Source organism: Sinocyclocheilus rhinocerous, unplaced genomic scaffold (assembly GCF_001515625.1).
Source record: "Sinocyclocheilus rhinocerous isolate Xijiao unplaced genomic scaffold, SAMN03320098_v1.1 scaffold148, whole genome shotgun sequence".
Taxonomy (NCBI): domain Eukaryota; kingdom Metazoa; phylum Chordata; class Actinopteri; order Cypriniformes; family Cyprinidae; genus Sinocyclocheilus; species Sinocyclocheilus rhinocerous.
Window position 1 is genome coordinate 3,548,347 of NW_015653472.1, and position 14,630 is coordinate 3,562,976.

General features: G+C 39.6%; 2 protein-coding genes across 3 annotated transcripts in view; one reads left to right on the plus strand and one right to left on the minus strand.

Moving 5' to 3' along the window:
- LOC107716215 (solute carrier family 26 member 10-like) overlaps positions 1-9,118 on the plus strand; it is a 13,486-nt gene extending 4,368 nt beyond the window's left edge. Inside the window, exons 7-18 of the mRNA XM_016522591.1 lie at positions 3,695-3,842; positions 3,985-4,098; positions 4,315-4,392; positions 4,659-4,754; positions 4,858-4,964; positions 5,905-5,974; positions 6,168-6,347; positions 7,525-7,579; positions 7,680-7,768; positions 7,859-7,913; positions 7,995-8,101; positions 8,234-9,118. Coding sequence (XP_016378077.1) covers positions 3,695-3,842; positions 3,985-4,098; positions 4,315-4,392; positions 4,659-4,754; positions 4,858-4,964; positions 5,905-5,974; positions 6,168-6,347; positions 7,525-7,579; positions 7,680-7,768; positions 7,859-7,913; positions 7,995-8,101; positions 8,234-8,272 — 1,138 coding nt within the window. The 3' untranslated portion in view covers positions 8,273-9,118. The remainder of the gene's footprint in view (positions 1-3,694; positions 3,843-3,984; positions 4,099-4,314; positions 4,393-4,658; positions 4,755-4,857; positions 4,965-5,904; positions 5,975-6,167; positions 6,348-7,524; positions 7,580-7,679; positions 7,769-7,858; positions 7,914-7,994; positions 8,102-8,233) is intronic.
- Positions 9,119-11,057: 1,939 nt separating this feature from the next.
- LOC107716216 (beta-1,4 N-acetylgalactosaminyltransferase 1-like) overlaps positions 11,058-14,630 on the minus strand; it is a 26,941-nt gene continuing 23,368 nt past the window's right edge. For both annotated transcript variants that reach the window (XM_016522592.1, XM_016522593.1), the window contains exons 10-11: positions 11,566-11,803; positions 11,058-11,482 (exon numbers count right to left, since the gene is read on the minus strand). In XM_016522592.1, coding sequence (XP_016378078.1) covers positions 11,265-11,482; positions 11,566-11,803 — 456 coding nt within the window. In that variant the 3' untranslated portion in view covers positions 11,058-11,264. The remainder of the gene's footprint in view (positions 11,483-11,565; positions 11,804-14,630) is intronic.

Sequence of the window (14,630 nt, forward strand, 5' to 3'; positions counted from 1 at the left end):
AGCAAGATTTTAAAATCTATACGATGTTTAATAGGTAGCCAGTGCAGTGTTGCTGTCATCAGAGCAAGTGTAATTGCTGCATTCATGCGCTCCTCGGATGCTCTCATTTCCTGAGTTGTGCTTTTAAGTCGGAATGTGAAAACAACATGGACACTCGCGTTACTACAAAGATGTGTTGGATTTGTATTATTAGAGCTTTCCGACTTGCATTCTTAGAATTTTCTCAGTCGGGAAATTATTTTTCACGTGCGGTGCCGGTGATCCTTATGTCCGTTTCGGAGAACCAGAGAACAAATATTTCAATCGTTCACTCAAGCATTTAAGTTGCACCGAAATGAGGCACCGAAATCTGCGTTCTGATTCGGTTCTAGTACATACCGTTTACATAGTTTTGGTACCCAACCCTACTGAGATGGCAGCTGTGCTTACCCAGGCAGCAGAGAGCATCAGGCTTGAGTGGATTCTTCCACCCTGTCCTGAGCGCTCTCGCTTGAATGATTGGTTCTTGGAGACCAAGCGTGACACTCAGCCACACTCCACCCCAGTTTCTTTCTTCTCGGAAGTGCACAAGGAGTTGATGAAATCGTGGAAGGCACCTTTCTGCCAGAACACGATACATTGGTTCCTCCGCTCTCACCACCCTTCACAGCAGTCCAGCAAGAGAATTCACAGGGGTCCCCCGGGTGGAGAAAGCGATTGCGGTGCATTTTGTGTGTGAAACGCCACCACCTGGAGGGGCTGTCTGGGACTCCCGTTCAGAGCATATAAGAAAAGAAAGGACGTGGCCAAGTATGGTGTCCCATACTTGGAATTTGTGCTCTGCATTTAACCCATCCAAGTGCACACACACAGCAGTGAGTAGTGAACAAACACGCGCACACACACACCGTGACCACACACCCGGAGCAGTGGGCAGCCAATGCTGCGGCACCCGGGGAGCAGTTGGTGGTTCGGTGCCTTGCTCAAGGGTCTCACCTCAGTCGTGGTATTGAAGGTGGAGAGAGTGCTGGATATTCACTTCCCCACGACAATTCCTGCCGGACCTGAGACTCGAATTCGCGACCTTCGGGTTACAAGTCTGACTCTCTATCCATTAGGCCACGACTGCCCCCATATAAGCTACCTTGTCCCTTGTGGTGAGAGCTTATGCTGTTTCTGGACAAGCTGCGTCCACTCTGAATACCATGGCTGTCCTGCAGGTTTTAAGGCCAGGGTCTGCACAAGGGTAGTCCCAACGCGGAGCATGCAGGAACTGCGTTCAGCGACTGACTATGCCTTCCGGACTATGAAGGTCAGTGGCTCCTGGGGCATATGGCATCCTCAGCTGTGCTTACGCCATTGGACCTGATGCATATGAGACCGCTTCAGCACGGGCTTCATACCCGAGTCCTGAGATGGGCATGGCGCCGAGGCTCACACCTCACCCGCCATCTCTTACTGTGGAGCCAGCAGAGACTCAGGTCTCTGCATACCACTTGCATTCCGGGCGACCTCAATCACATAGCGGTCTCCCTCTCACAGCAGGCCAGCTCCTCCCTGGCAGATTCCCCTGAGGAGGGACCTTCTCTCCCAAGAGAAGGGCACAATCTGGCACCCGCTCCCAGATCTCTGGAACCTCCGTGTTTGGTCCCTTGACGTGACCAGGAGGAACTTAGAGGTCTTTCACCTGCAGTGGTGAATATCATTATGCAGGCTAGGGCCCCCTCTACAAGGAGGCTATACGACCTGAAATGGCGCATTTTTGTGAATTAGTGTTCTTCCTATGGGAAGGATCCTTGGAGATGTGGCATCAGATCTGTGATATCCTTCCTCCAAGAGAGCCTGGACAGGCGCCCATCTGCATCTTCATTCAAGGTGTACGTGGCCACGACACTGTAGATTGCAGATCGGTGGGGAAGCATGATCTGATTCATAGGAGGCACCCGGAAGTTGAATCCTCCAAGGCCATGCCTCATTCCCTCTTCGGATCTCTCAGTGGTCCTTCAGGCCTTACAGAGAGATCCGTTTGAGCCCCTTCAATCAGTTGGACTTAGTGCCCTCTCTATGAAGACGGCTTTCCTGACTGTGCTCACTTTTATCAAGAGGGTGAGGGATCTCCAAGCCCTCTCTGTTTACGAATCACAACAAGAATTCAGGCTGGCAGACTCTCTCGTTGTTCTGAGACCCCGGCCTGGATATGTGCCCAAGGTTTCCACCACCCACCACACTTTTAGAGATCAGGTGGTAACCTTGCAAGCTATCTCCCCACAGGAGGGGGACCCTGACCTGTCTCTGTTGTGCCTGGTGTGAGCCCTACGCATCTATTTGGAATGCACACAGAGTTTCAGACTGTCTGAACAGCTCTGTGTCTGCTTCAGAGATCTCCCACTGGATTGTGGATGCAATCCTTATGGTCTATCAGGCCAGAGGCTTACCATGCCCACTGGGAGTGAGGGCACACTCAACCACACTCAACTGCTGCTTCATCAGCTTTAGCAAATGGTGCCTCATTAGAAGATATTTGTAGAGCTGCAGGTTGGTCTACACCTGATAGATTTGCCAGATTCTACAATCTGCGAATGGAACCAGTTTCATCTAGAGTTTTGAGCACTAGCTCTTAAACTCAGATGGCTGGTAGGGTGTAGCTTGCATTAAGTGAGGTGGTAATGTGCGCTTATTGAGTCCAGTTCAGTTCCTTCTTATGAACCCTGGACTACCCTTCCATGACTCAAGCGTAGCTGTGTTTAGTGGAGGAACTTGCTACAAGAATCCATTACGAGTTAATATCCCTCAAGTGAACTCCACATGTTACCTCCCCTTTGGGTAGGATGTGGTCTCCGTAGTATTCTTTCCCCACTTGGGGAAACAAACTCTTCCCCTACGTTACAACCAGGACTTCTCAACTGTCATATTTCTTACTTTTCTCAAAATGAGAAAAGGCTCCAGCTGGAGGTGACCTCTGCCTTTTTTGGCGGCTTTCCCTGATGTTGGAGAGCGAGGTCATAAGTCTTGGGCGTTAGAAGGTTACGAGGAGGAGAGGTGCATTTGGTTGTGGCATGCTGGACTTGTCAACACCTGTGACCCCATGGACTCGTAATGCAGTTCAGCAGCTGTGGTATTTAGTATAGGGACCCCTAGTGTTGGAACTTCGACACAACGTCGAAGTGACTGACTGAAAGGGAATGTCTAAGTTACATATGGTAACCCTCGTTACCTGATGGAGGAAACAGAGACATTGTGTCCCTTATGCCACAACTCTGAACTGCTTCTGAGTGGGTTGAGGCTCTTGTCGACTTCTCAGAACATTTTCTCAGAGTGAGCAAATGCAACGCTGGACTATTTAAACCAGGATGTCCAGGAGGTGGCCAGCTACGCAAATTTTGCTCGCCAATTTCATTGGCCTTTTCTCTATGATGTCAGAGGTGTCCGGGCTCCCAAGTGTGACCTCTAGTGTCGGAACTTTGACACAACATCTCCGTTCCCTCCATCAGGGAACAAGGGTTACCATACCATAATATTTTTGTGGAAAACTCAATGCATTTTTCATTGATGAATATGAAATTCAAAAGAATGTGTTTGTAACAATGCAAAAGTCTTTACTGTCACTTTTGATCAATTTAATGCATTGATATATTGAAGTATATCTAACCTGCATTTTAAATATACATCCTGCAGTTTAACTAAAACTTGAAGCTAAATATTTACAACTTTTCAGTTTCCCTAAGCCACGGCTGCCTGCATTGGAGACTGTTCCAGAAATTGCCGGTGACACAGTTGCTATCACCCTTGTTGCCTACGCTGTTTCTGTATCTCTAGCCATGATTTATGCTGATAAGCATGGATACTCCATTGATCCAAATCAGGTAGATACTGTAATAATAATCCAAGTTCTAAAAAGTTTTCCTGGGTTCGACTGGTGGAGCATGGCGCTAGTAAGGCCAGAGTTATGAATTTGTAAATGCAAAATCTCATCAAAAAAACAATGTTCTTTCATTTTTGTCGTAGGAGCTTCTAGCACATGGGATCTCAAACACTGTCTCATCTCTTTTCACCTGCTTCCCCAACTCAGCTACACTGGCCACCACAAACATACTGGAAAGTGCCGGAGGTCACACACAGGTACTAGTTTGTTTGAAATCTCCAGTTTTTTCAACCACTTATACCATGTTAGGAAACTAAGCAATGTTATGCAGTAAAGGTTCTGCTGAGATAATATATGAACACATACTGCAGTATGTTCACTGCTAAAAGTGTAAGTTAATAATTTTCTGTACAAGTTTGTCAAACATAGTAGGAGTTAGATACAATAAAAACCCTTTTTCTGTACTTTAACAGCTTGCAGGACTGTTCACAAGTCTGGTTGTTCTTATTGTACTTTTGCTGATTGGACCTCTATTTTACTTCTTACCAAAGGTAAGAGTCCCTTCATCAATGGCACATTTGCAATGAATTTAACTTCCATAATTTGACATACTTCAGAGTGAAACAAGAGTATTTTCTTAAGTGTAAGTTGCTTTGAATAAAAGTGTGTGCTGAATGCATAAATGTAAATATTGACTTATGGGTCATAGACATTTAGTAACAAAACAAATAGGGTAATTTTTGATTTCATGCTCTCTTTAAGGAATTACCAGTATAACCAGCAACATTGCTGTCTCTCTCTTTTCTCTCCAATGCAGGCAGTTCTTGCTTGTATAAATGTGACCAGTCTGAGACAGATGTTCCTGCTGTTTCAGGATCTCCCAGATCTATGGAGAATTAGCAAAATTGATTTTGTATGTTTTTACCTCCTCTCGTTCCCAGAGAAGTATCTATAATTTCTAACTGGCATTGTGTCCAGCTGATTAATTTCAATCCTTGTTATGTATGTTTGAGCAGATGGTGTGGCTTGTAACCTGGCTCTCGGTAGTTGTGCTAAATGTAGACCTTGGCCTGGCCATTGGGGTGGTCTTCTCCATGATGACAGTTATCTGTCGCACACAGAGGTATCATTATGACATTATATGCTCATTTTGTTACAAATTTATTGGATAATTCTGTTTAATGGATAAAATACTATGACACTTTCCATTATGACTATTTGGGCTTTCATGTAGTCACTTCTTGAGATATTTATTATAAATTAGAGCAAGGTTTACTAACTTCAGGGTCATGATCGCCACTAGGGGTCACTAGAGCTCTCTTAAGGGTAGCCAAATATAAATTATGATTTCACTCTAATCTGTGCAATAAAAACATGAATGAGTGAAAAATATTCTGTTAGAAAAGAAAATATAATAGATCATAAAAATATATATAATTAAAAATAGATTAAAACCCTATGGCTAAGGTCAGAACAAATTCTAAGCAACACCATGCAACATATTGGAAGTGAGTAATGATTTTTGTATAGGAAGCTACTCATTGTATTTGCTGAAGAAATGCGTGCACAGGTTTCCTATTAAAACCAAAACTGTCTGTGGATTTAGGGTACTTCTGTATAAATCTAATTAAATGTATGCTTAGATTTCAGAAGGGTTGTGAAACATAGCATGTAAAATAGGGATCCCCTGGGAGGAAGATTGGGAACCACTAAATTAGAGTATGTGTATCATTCTGGCTGTATAGAGATAACAATATTATCAATCCAACTAGAGCAGCCCCAGTGAAACGAGGTATTGAGTACATAATATAATTGAGATTGAAACTACTTAATTAGATTTGTGTATTTATCTGCTTTAATAATCATGTTTACTACATCCTTTAATTATGCGTTCCAAAGCTCAGGGGCTGTATAAAAACAGCGAACCAGTATCCCTTACAGACCCCTGTGTTCCAAAACAACCTTCCTCTCCTGGCGGATATGAAATTCACATTTAAGGAAAGGGGAGATAAAGTTGAGACAAAAAGATGTCCCTGAACTCATAATAAACTTTCTGTTTTCAGGGCCAGCTGCTCTGTTTTAGGAAGAGCCGCCAACACGGAGGTCTACAGATCTATCAACAACCATAATAAAGTGAGTCAACAGTCATCATATTAAGTTTCTTTTCTTATTACCGCATGTAATGTAATTTGCTATAATTAGAATTGGGCCTTGTGCATTTAGAAATCAAATCGATTAACCTTTGCTCTGCTGCATTTGTCTTAGTCACATCTCTGTTGTGTAACTGACAATGTGATTATACCCTCTTCATCCCTCTGTACCGCAGTGCTATGAAGTCCCTGGTGTAAAGATCCTGACCTACAATGGGCCCATCTACTATGGGAACCGTAGCTTTTTTAAGGCTGATATGGCTCAACTTCTGGGCCTCACCCCTGAGAGGATACGCAGCCGAGAGAAAGCCCTGAAGGCCATGGAAAAGAGAGAGAGAGAGGCCATTAGCTTTGTAGTAAGATGATCAATCCATCAGTTTATATGTAATATGCTCTTCAAGTTTTTTTTTCTTTTCTATTATTGGCTTACTTACCCTAAAAATGTCCACTGGCATTTTATGTCTTGCATGATATTGAATAATATAGATCATCTCTGATTATTTAAATAATGTGCTTGAATTAAAAACTAGTTCTGAATGTTCATAAGCCACATTCAGAGCTGTTGTAAATGCACAAGTGCACATTCAGTGTTGAAGGCATAGTTCACCCAAAAATTTAAATTCTGTCAAAATGTACTTGCCCTCATGATGTTCCAAACCCATGAGACTTTGGTTAATCTTCAAAACACAGAAGATATTTTTAACGTAACTTAAGAGTTTCTCTATTGAAAGCCAAAACTTATGAGATCCAAAAATAATTACTTTAGACTTATGTGTACATATAAGCACACATACGTACATAGGGCACATCACATATGGTAAACATAGCAGATTGTGTGTGCGTCAACCTCACTGATACACTTTTGAGTTTCCACTACCATATGTGATGTGCTCTACGGATGTGTGTTGATCATTGTTTAGATGTAAATAAAAGCCTGAATTAAATCTGTTCATCATAGAATGTGATCATATATCTTCGCAAGAGTTGGACAAAACTGCTTGATTCATGTGGATTCATTTTATGACTCCTTTATGACCTTTTGGATCGTGGAAGTTTTGGTTTTCAACAGAGGGACAGAAGCTTCTCAGATTTCATTAAACATATCTCATTTTGTGTTTCAAAGATTAAAGTCTTATGGATTTGGAACAACATGAGGGTGAGTAAATGATGGCAGAATTTTTTTGGGGGGTGAACTATGCCTTTAATGTGTCATGTTGCATGTAATTATATAATTAGAATATTGAACTATATTACTTGGTGTAAGAGCTGTTTATTTGGATAATTATAAATAATAAGTTTAATTCTTCATTAAACACCAGTGTGTTTTATCATAGCTGTGGTTGTGGTTTTATTTTATGAGTATTCAAGTGGTTTTAAAATCTAGTAAACCTCTGAAAGGCTTTACTAATCAGGCCTGTATTTTTATGCTGATATGTCTTTGCATTGATATTTTGGAGATTTTGTTCTAACAGCAACAAAGTAACATATTATGTAAAGAAAACATCTGATTGGATAACTGTATTGTTTTTCAAGGAGCAAGGAGATACAGACAGTTCATTTTCTTCAAAGAATGACTTGTTCAGATCAGGTGCATTCCCACTTGTTCAAGTAATACCAACAATCACATTAAAGTGTCTTTTATTTCAGATGTTTCACACCCATGGGGTTTTCTCAATTGTTTACTGCAGAGATGGCTGAGGGTGAAGTCCAGGCTGTGTTGATAGACTGCAGCAGTGTCATTTTCGTGGATGTTGCAGGAGCTCGGTTATTCATACAGGTGAGCCGGACAATATAGGTTTTGTTTTGACACCCATCAACATTGTCATGAAAAATGTCATATGCTTACGGAACTTATATCCTGCCACAGATGTGCGTGGAGTGCCAAAAGATTGGGGTACGGATATACCTGGCTAACTGCAATGGTGGGTTTTCACATACTGTATATATACTTGGACAAACCTTTCAAACAATGTCCTGAGCATAAAATGTTCTCTCTTCTGTAGAGAGTGTACTGAAGATTCTCACATCAAGCGGGCTGATGAACTACATGAATCCTCAGCATATTTTTGTTACAATTCATGATGCAGTGGTCTACATACAACAGCAGCGGGTATGATGCAAAAGCTTCATATACATCCTCTCATACCTCTTCAACAACAAATCAGCGTATTTTTATGTGCTAAACTGTGGCGTTATGGCACAATTGCATTTCCATTTAACATTTCATCATTTTGTTTGACAGGAGAAACCACCTGAGAACAACACAACGGTATGGGTGTGATTTATCTGACACAAAGTAATGCAAGACTGAGACTCAAAATAGGAAATGAAGAACCATTGGGTGACTACGAATGTCAGAGAAATGACTTAAAGTCATTCCAACATTTATTTCGACTCAACATGCTGTGATGAGGTTGTCAGGGCTATCTATAGTTTTATAACAGTATGCAGCTGTAGTGTCTGTTGTGTTCATTATGGCCTGTTCACACAAAGACAAATGTTCGGTGCGAAAATTCATTGCCATAAACATTTGAATTTGAATTTACAACCAGTAATGTGTGACCAGCACAAGGATTTTTTTTAAGGAGAGGTGCTCTAATCTCTTTTCCTTATCAACCAATTAGATTCATGCTTTTGGTCACTTGCCCAGAACCACTGTTGTTACAGAAAGCTAGAGTTGGTGGCATTCACAAACAGATTATTTTGCTGATCGGTGGTCAATAGCTTGGCTCCCTTGTCAGATCGTTGTGTACTGGAATAACTATTCTTTTTCAGCTTTTATAGTGCCATCTACTGTCAGAGAGTGAAACTGCATTTTTAATCAGCCTCTGTGTGTTTTATGCATTGGTCTGAATAGGTCTGAAATCGCACTGAATATTTGTGCTGAGCATTCATGTTGGTGTGAACCGGCTTTTACATGCACAAACATGATTTTCAGCAGTGCTAACGATATTGCTAGCCCTGCAAACTCCATGTGCAGACAAAGAAGATAATGGTTATTTAATTGATTATGTACATCTGAATCTTTTCAATTTATCAGAAGTGGCTGACTGTTTTTTTTTTTTTTTTTTAATGAAAATGGATGCTCTGATCATACATTGCTGCCATCCTTTACTTTTAGAGTATACATAAATGCTGTACATGTTACTAAAATGTCCTTTCATAAGCTATAGGCTATATATTATTTATGCAATATTCACATTTTTGTCAAACTAATCAGTAATCATTACATGTTAAATGATTACCAAGAGACCAATCAAATAAATAATTGTCTTTGATTTATTTTGCAATAAACTTTTTATATTTCACTGGACAATTCTTTTTTTTTTTTCCAGTGTCATTTAAAAGGCAAAGTATAATGTCATTTTACTATATCCTGCTTCCCTCTTTTTAACCAGTTTGGGATCAAAATTGTATAAACTGTTTGAATTTGTAGTTAAAGTTTCAAAATTTCACATTGCAAGTGAAGTACTACTGACTACCTTATTATAACCTGTTACTACCTTGACCTGATAAAAAATACTGTTCAAACACACTCATCATTCAATCTTTTGTTCTATTTAATGTTTGATGTCTGCATTTTTCCTGGGGTATTTCAAAGACCACTCTCAGGAGAACACAAGTTTTCTCTTTAAAGCTCAAGAAATACTACACTAATTGGCTGAATGGAAATCAGCCCATATTACTGGTGCAGAGGACTGCCCAGCTGCCATGTCTCAGCCACACTGAATGTTGGTGTTATACAAAAGACTTAAGATAATAATTGTATTCAAAGATGATGTGATCCGATGTTGGTTTTTATTTCCTTTAAGAAGACATTTAAAATGTAAGGCGTTATTTTTTATTGAGACAATACATTTTAATGATTGTTTATATATAATGAATAAATACTCAACACATTTACGATCATACTGTAGTTCAACAGAAAAAATCAAGACAAATAAAATAAGAGAGACTGGTGAAAGCTGTCACAAAGGCAAACATGTCTTTTTTCTGGCCCTTACTCGTGTAATATGTTTCTATACAAAAAAATTACTTTTAAAAATAAAAGTAGAGAAATATTAATAAGGGATAGAAAACAAACCCCAAATGTGCCAGCTGTACTGTAGAATTTCCTGTCAACTTAGTGGACGTTCTGATGATCTGCCGCCATCTTGTGTCTTGAAAAGGAAATGGCCACATTAAATTGCCAGAAAAATATTTTCAAGAGACAGCCGCCAAATGTAGTTATTAGCTAATAGGGTAAGATGCACATAATGTACATAATGATGATGCACCAGACAATTTGTTAATTAAGGCAAATAAATATAATCATTTGTTATTTTAGCTGGCATAGTAGGCTACAAAATGTAAAAATTATTTACAAATATATTTTCTACCCTAATAGTCAAATTTTAATTTTAATATCTCTCTTCAAAAAAACAAAAACAAAACGTGTTGTTTCCAGAGACACAAAATTACCTCAATTAAAGGGTTAGTTCACCCAAAAGGGTTAGTTCAGCGTTGCGCATGCGCCGGTGAGTCTCGTGAAAACCAACATTTGTTTACAGGATCAAAGGAAGCAAAGTTTCCTTACTTTAGCAAAGGAAAACCAGTCTCCTCTTGGCTTATATCGAAATCCTCTGACATTCTTCTTTACAAATCCTCCTTTTGTACTTCTAATTAGTGACCATTGTTTTGTTTTGATCTCTCCACTGCGTTCCGTGTGTCACTTCTGAGCTGCAATGCGCAAAGCCGACCTCATACGTCATCCGCCCGGAACTGCTTCCGTTTACAACAGTGAGCACAAGCTAGATTAAAGTGATTATTACGTTTTGAATATGGATATTTTTCTTACAAAAACGCATTGATTCGCCACAGGAGGCCTTTGTTCACCCCCCGGAGCCATGTGAGACGGGTTTTATAATGGATGGGCGCTTTTTATTTAACTTCTTTTGGACTGATGCATGCAACACCCGCTGAGTGGCATTAAACAGCTCAAGACAGATCAAAGACAATTTTTAATATAACTCAGACTGGATTCGTCTTAAAGAAGCAAGTCATGTACACCTAGGATGGCTCTGGGGTGAGTAAAACACAGCCTAATTTTCATTTTTGGGTGAACTAACCCTTTAACCTCCGAACTCTTTTCGAGATGAAGCAACACAATTAATGTCCCAGTTCATGTCCACAGTTCATTTCCATTGTTTCTGGCGTTGTTTTATAAAGGTTCGTCGTCTCTTTATCGAGTGACTGCAATGAAAGTGCTTCGCAGAAGCTTTTACATTCCACATTTAGTCACTGGTGACACATTTAAAATGATTCTTGAGATAATAAAGATCATATTCGCTCATAGAGGCCTCTTGAGGGGAAGCATAACGGAACTTGGAATAGAGTTTGTCACTCTCAGACTGTCCCCATGGCAACATCGCCTTGATCTTCGATGCATGACTGATAATAATATCATCACAGGAGCCCACATGGAGGGAGCCAAGCCCATCAATAAAAAATCCTAAAGAAGAACCAAAAATGACATAGTAACGCACACACAAATGTCAAATACATGCATAATAAAATTTGCATTAGTCCTCTTACCTAAATGGCCAACCCGAGACAGACGTGGGTCAAAGCCCACCTGTCGTATCTTTTCTGTGCGAGCCATGAAGAAATTTATGACGGCATCTGCAACCACACAATTGGGAAATCCCTCGATAACGTGGTGGAATCCCGTCCTTATGTGTAAGCAATCCCCCTCTTCATCACCTGCGTCTGTGGATATGATGTGTCGATAGGTGGCAGTGTATCCCGTCACTTCTCTCACAGCTCCCCCGACCTCACAGTGCGAACACAACAGGTACACGTGACGTACTTGTTTTGTTTTGTTTTTTAAAATCTTTTTTGAACATTTATATTACATTACATTGTATTATATTTCTAAATATATCATATATGTTAATTCTACATTAATAAGAATATTTATTAAACTTCTTTTAAGGACTGATGAAAGGACTCATATTTACTCTCAAATGAAAGTGAAGTGACTTGTGGCCGAGTATAGTGACCCATATTCGGAATTTGTGCTCTGCATTTAAAACATCCAAGTGCACACACAGAGTAGTGAACACACATACACACATACACACCTGGAGCACTTAATAAGTTAAACATGGCATACTCTGTTTGCAATGTCTGTGCACTCGTGGTTGGTATTTTTAGAGCTTTTCCAAATACCCACACTTGCTGTCTTTGCACTTAACCACTTCCATGACGTATTTCCTGTAGCCTGTTTGGCCCAAATGTTCAAGTGGAAATTGTAAAAATGTTGTGTTGTAAACATGCAAGCTTTATTTTTATTTTCAATACTTTGCATATTTAAAATAAACTTCTAAACGTCTGTTCAGTAGTCTCTATAACAGATGACACAATTTAGTAATTATGGTACTTCTAATTAAGTGATAAAAAGCAGTTGCAAATGTTGTACAAAATAAACATCTTTGCACCAATAAAATGTGCAAGACTTTGTTTTACTACTAAATTATATGTAATATCTAATTATTAATATTTAACTTACACTGGAAAGGTTTCAGCAACCTCTTGTGAGATCTCGGCAAAAAGTCTCTCAATTTCCGATCCGGAGAGGTATTCAAGATAGTGGCTGCGTCCGAAATCGCATACTCCCTGGAGTAGATACTTTTTTGAATAAGTAATTACTTCGTAACCGCAAAAACAGTATGTTCTATATAGTATGAATGAGTGTAGTAGTATGAATGTAATCTGGACGTATTACATTTGCCATGCTGTTATTGTCATGTGACCTACCAGCGTCAGTTGCGTCACATAACTGCCATTCATAAATCCTCTCTCGTGGCCTCATGCCGGGATAGTAAAGTGTCCATCGTATACACACTTCAGAATCACGCTGGAAGTAGTAGGTCATCCTGGTATGTTCTGCCTACTCTTTTATGAGTACTGTGAATTCGGATATACATACTTCTTTTGTCACATAATGTTTTTCGCCAGCTAGATTTCGGATGCAGCCAGTGTGGATTAGTTTGCATTAAGGGCACTGCGCTTTGTGCACACGCTCTCAAGTGGCCAAGAAGACTACAAGTTTTGATATTTGGACAAGCCCTTAGTAACCCTTTATGCAATTTACATCGTTACGCTGGTATGTGGTAACAAGTGTCTACTCCATTGAGTCATTGAATCATTTATTCAAACTATTCTTTCAAAAACACAGATAGTCAGAAACAAAACAACTGGTATTTGTGCGTGAGTCCTTGAATTATTGTTTCAACTGGTTCGTACATTCAATGAAACAGCGCCTACTGTGTGTTACTCAAAGACATATTACCAGTCCGCTGTCGCTGTGTTTGGAACTCTGCAGTGGTATAAACGGACAAACAACTGGAAATATTGTCTAAACTGAAGGTCACTCTTGTTAATTGTGATTACATCCAGACAGTATTGTTTATTATTAGGCAATAAGGCACCAATGCAATTGCTTATGTTTATAGGCTACTGGAAACGTGGCAAGTTGTCACTTTTTACTGCAGTAGAACATTTCCACTATTATGGCTCATGCCAAAAGAGACAATATATGCAACATATGTTGACATTTTGTGACAACCAACCTGTCCAAAAAGAATTGCTATGGTCATACATTGGGCACGTACATTTACATTTGTTCATTTAGCAGCAGTGGTGTAAAGTATTTGAGTAAATGTAATTGGTTACTGTACGTTAGTATCTTTTTGTTGTTTTACTGAGTATCAAAGGTATTAGCAACTTTTACTCTCTACTTCACTACATTTTTGAAGCAATATATGTACTCTTTACTCCAATAACTTTGTAATGAGTCATGCAATTACTCATTACATTTTGCATGGCACCTAACTTTTTCAGTATTTCTGCACAAAAAAGGGAATATTGACATCTACAGGGCATTAAAGGCATCTTGTGCAGTTTGCCCTTCACCGAAAATTGTCAACAAGGCTTCTTTATGTGAGTGCATTAGCAGGTAGTTGTGAATTGCTGGTGTTTTATATCCGAGATGAGGACATGACTGCAGCAAGTGATGAGGCTGAAACCAGCACGCCTTGTGCAAGAAACCTTTGAAGTTTTTCCGTTTTTTAAATACGCCTACACACAGTTTTTGAAACTATGGCTCTGTTTCTCAAATCTCTACACACAAAACACACACACAACATGTCACAAAGTCACACATATCTTAAAGCAAACACTTCTTTCAAAACTATTTTAACTCTTCTAAAAATGGCATTTTTGTGTAGTAACTCTACACACAAACATAAAATAATGAGTCACATACACGCCAAACTACACACAGATGTAAAAATTTTAAAACACTACTCTCTTGTGTCTTTTGCTTGTTCAGAGTGCAGTGGAGTGCACAGGGGTTTGTAATAGCACTCGCACATACATGCATATGCACATATACACCGTATGTACAGTATGTACATACTGATGAATTTACAGTTATGCAACTGAACTGACTTGAGCTGTATAATGACACCATTGACTTGTTAGAGCTGCTTTACAGCAGAATTTGAATTTGATACTATTGTGAAGCTGCTGTGAAACAATCTACAATCTTTAGAAATAAAGTTGACTTTCTAATATATGTATGTATATATATATAT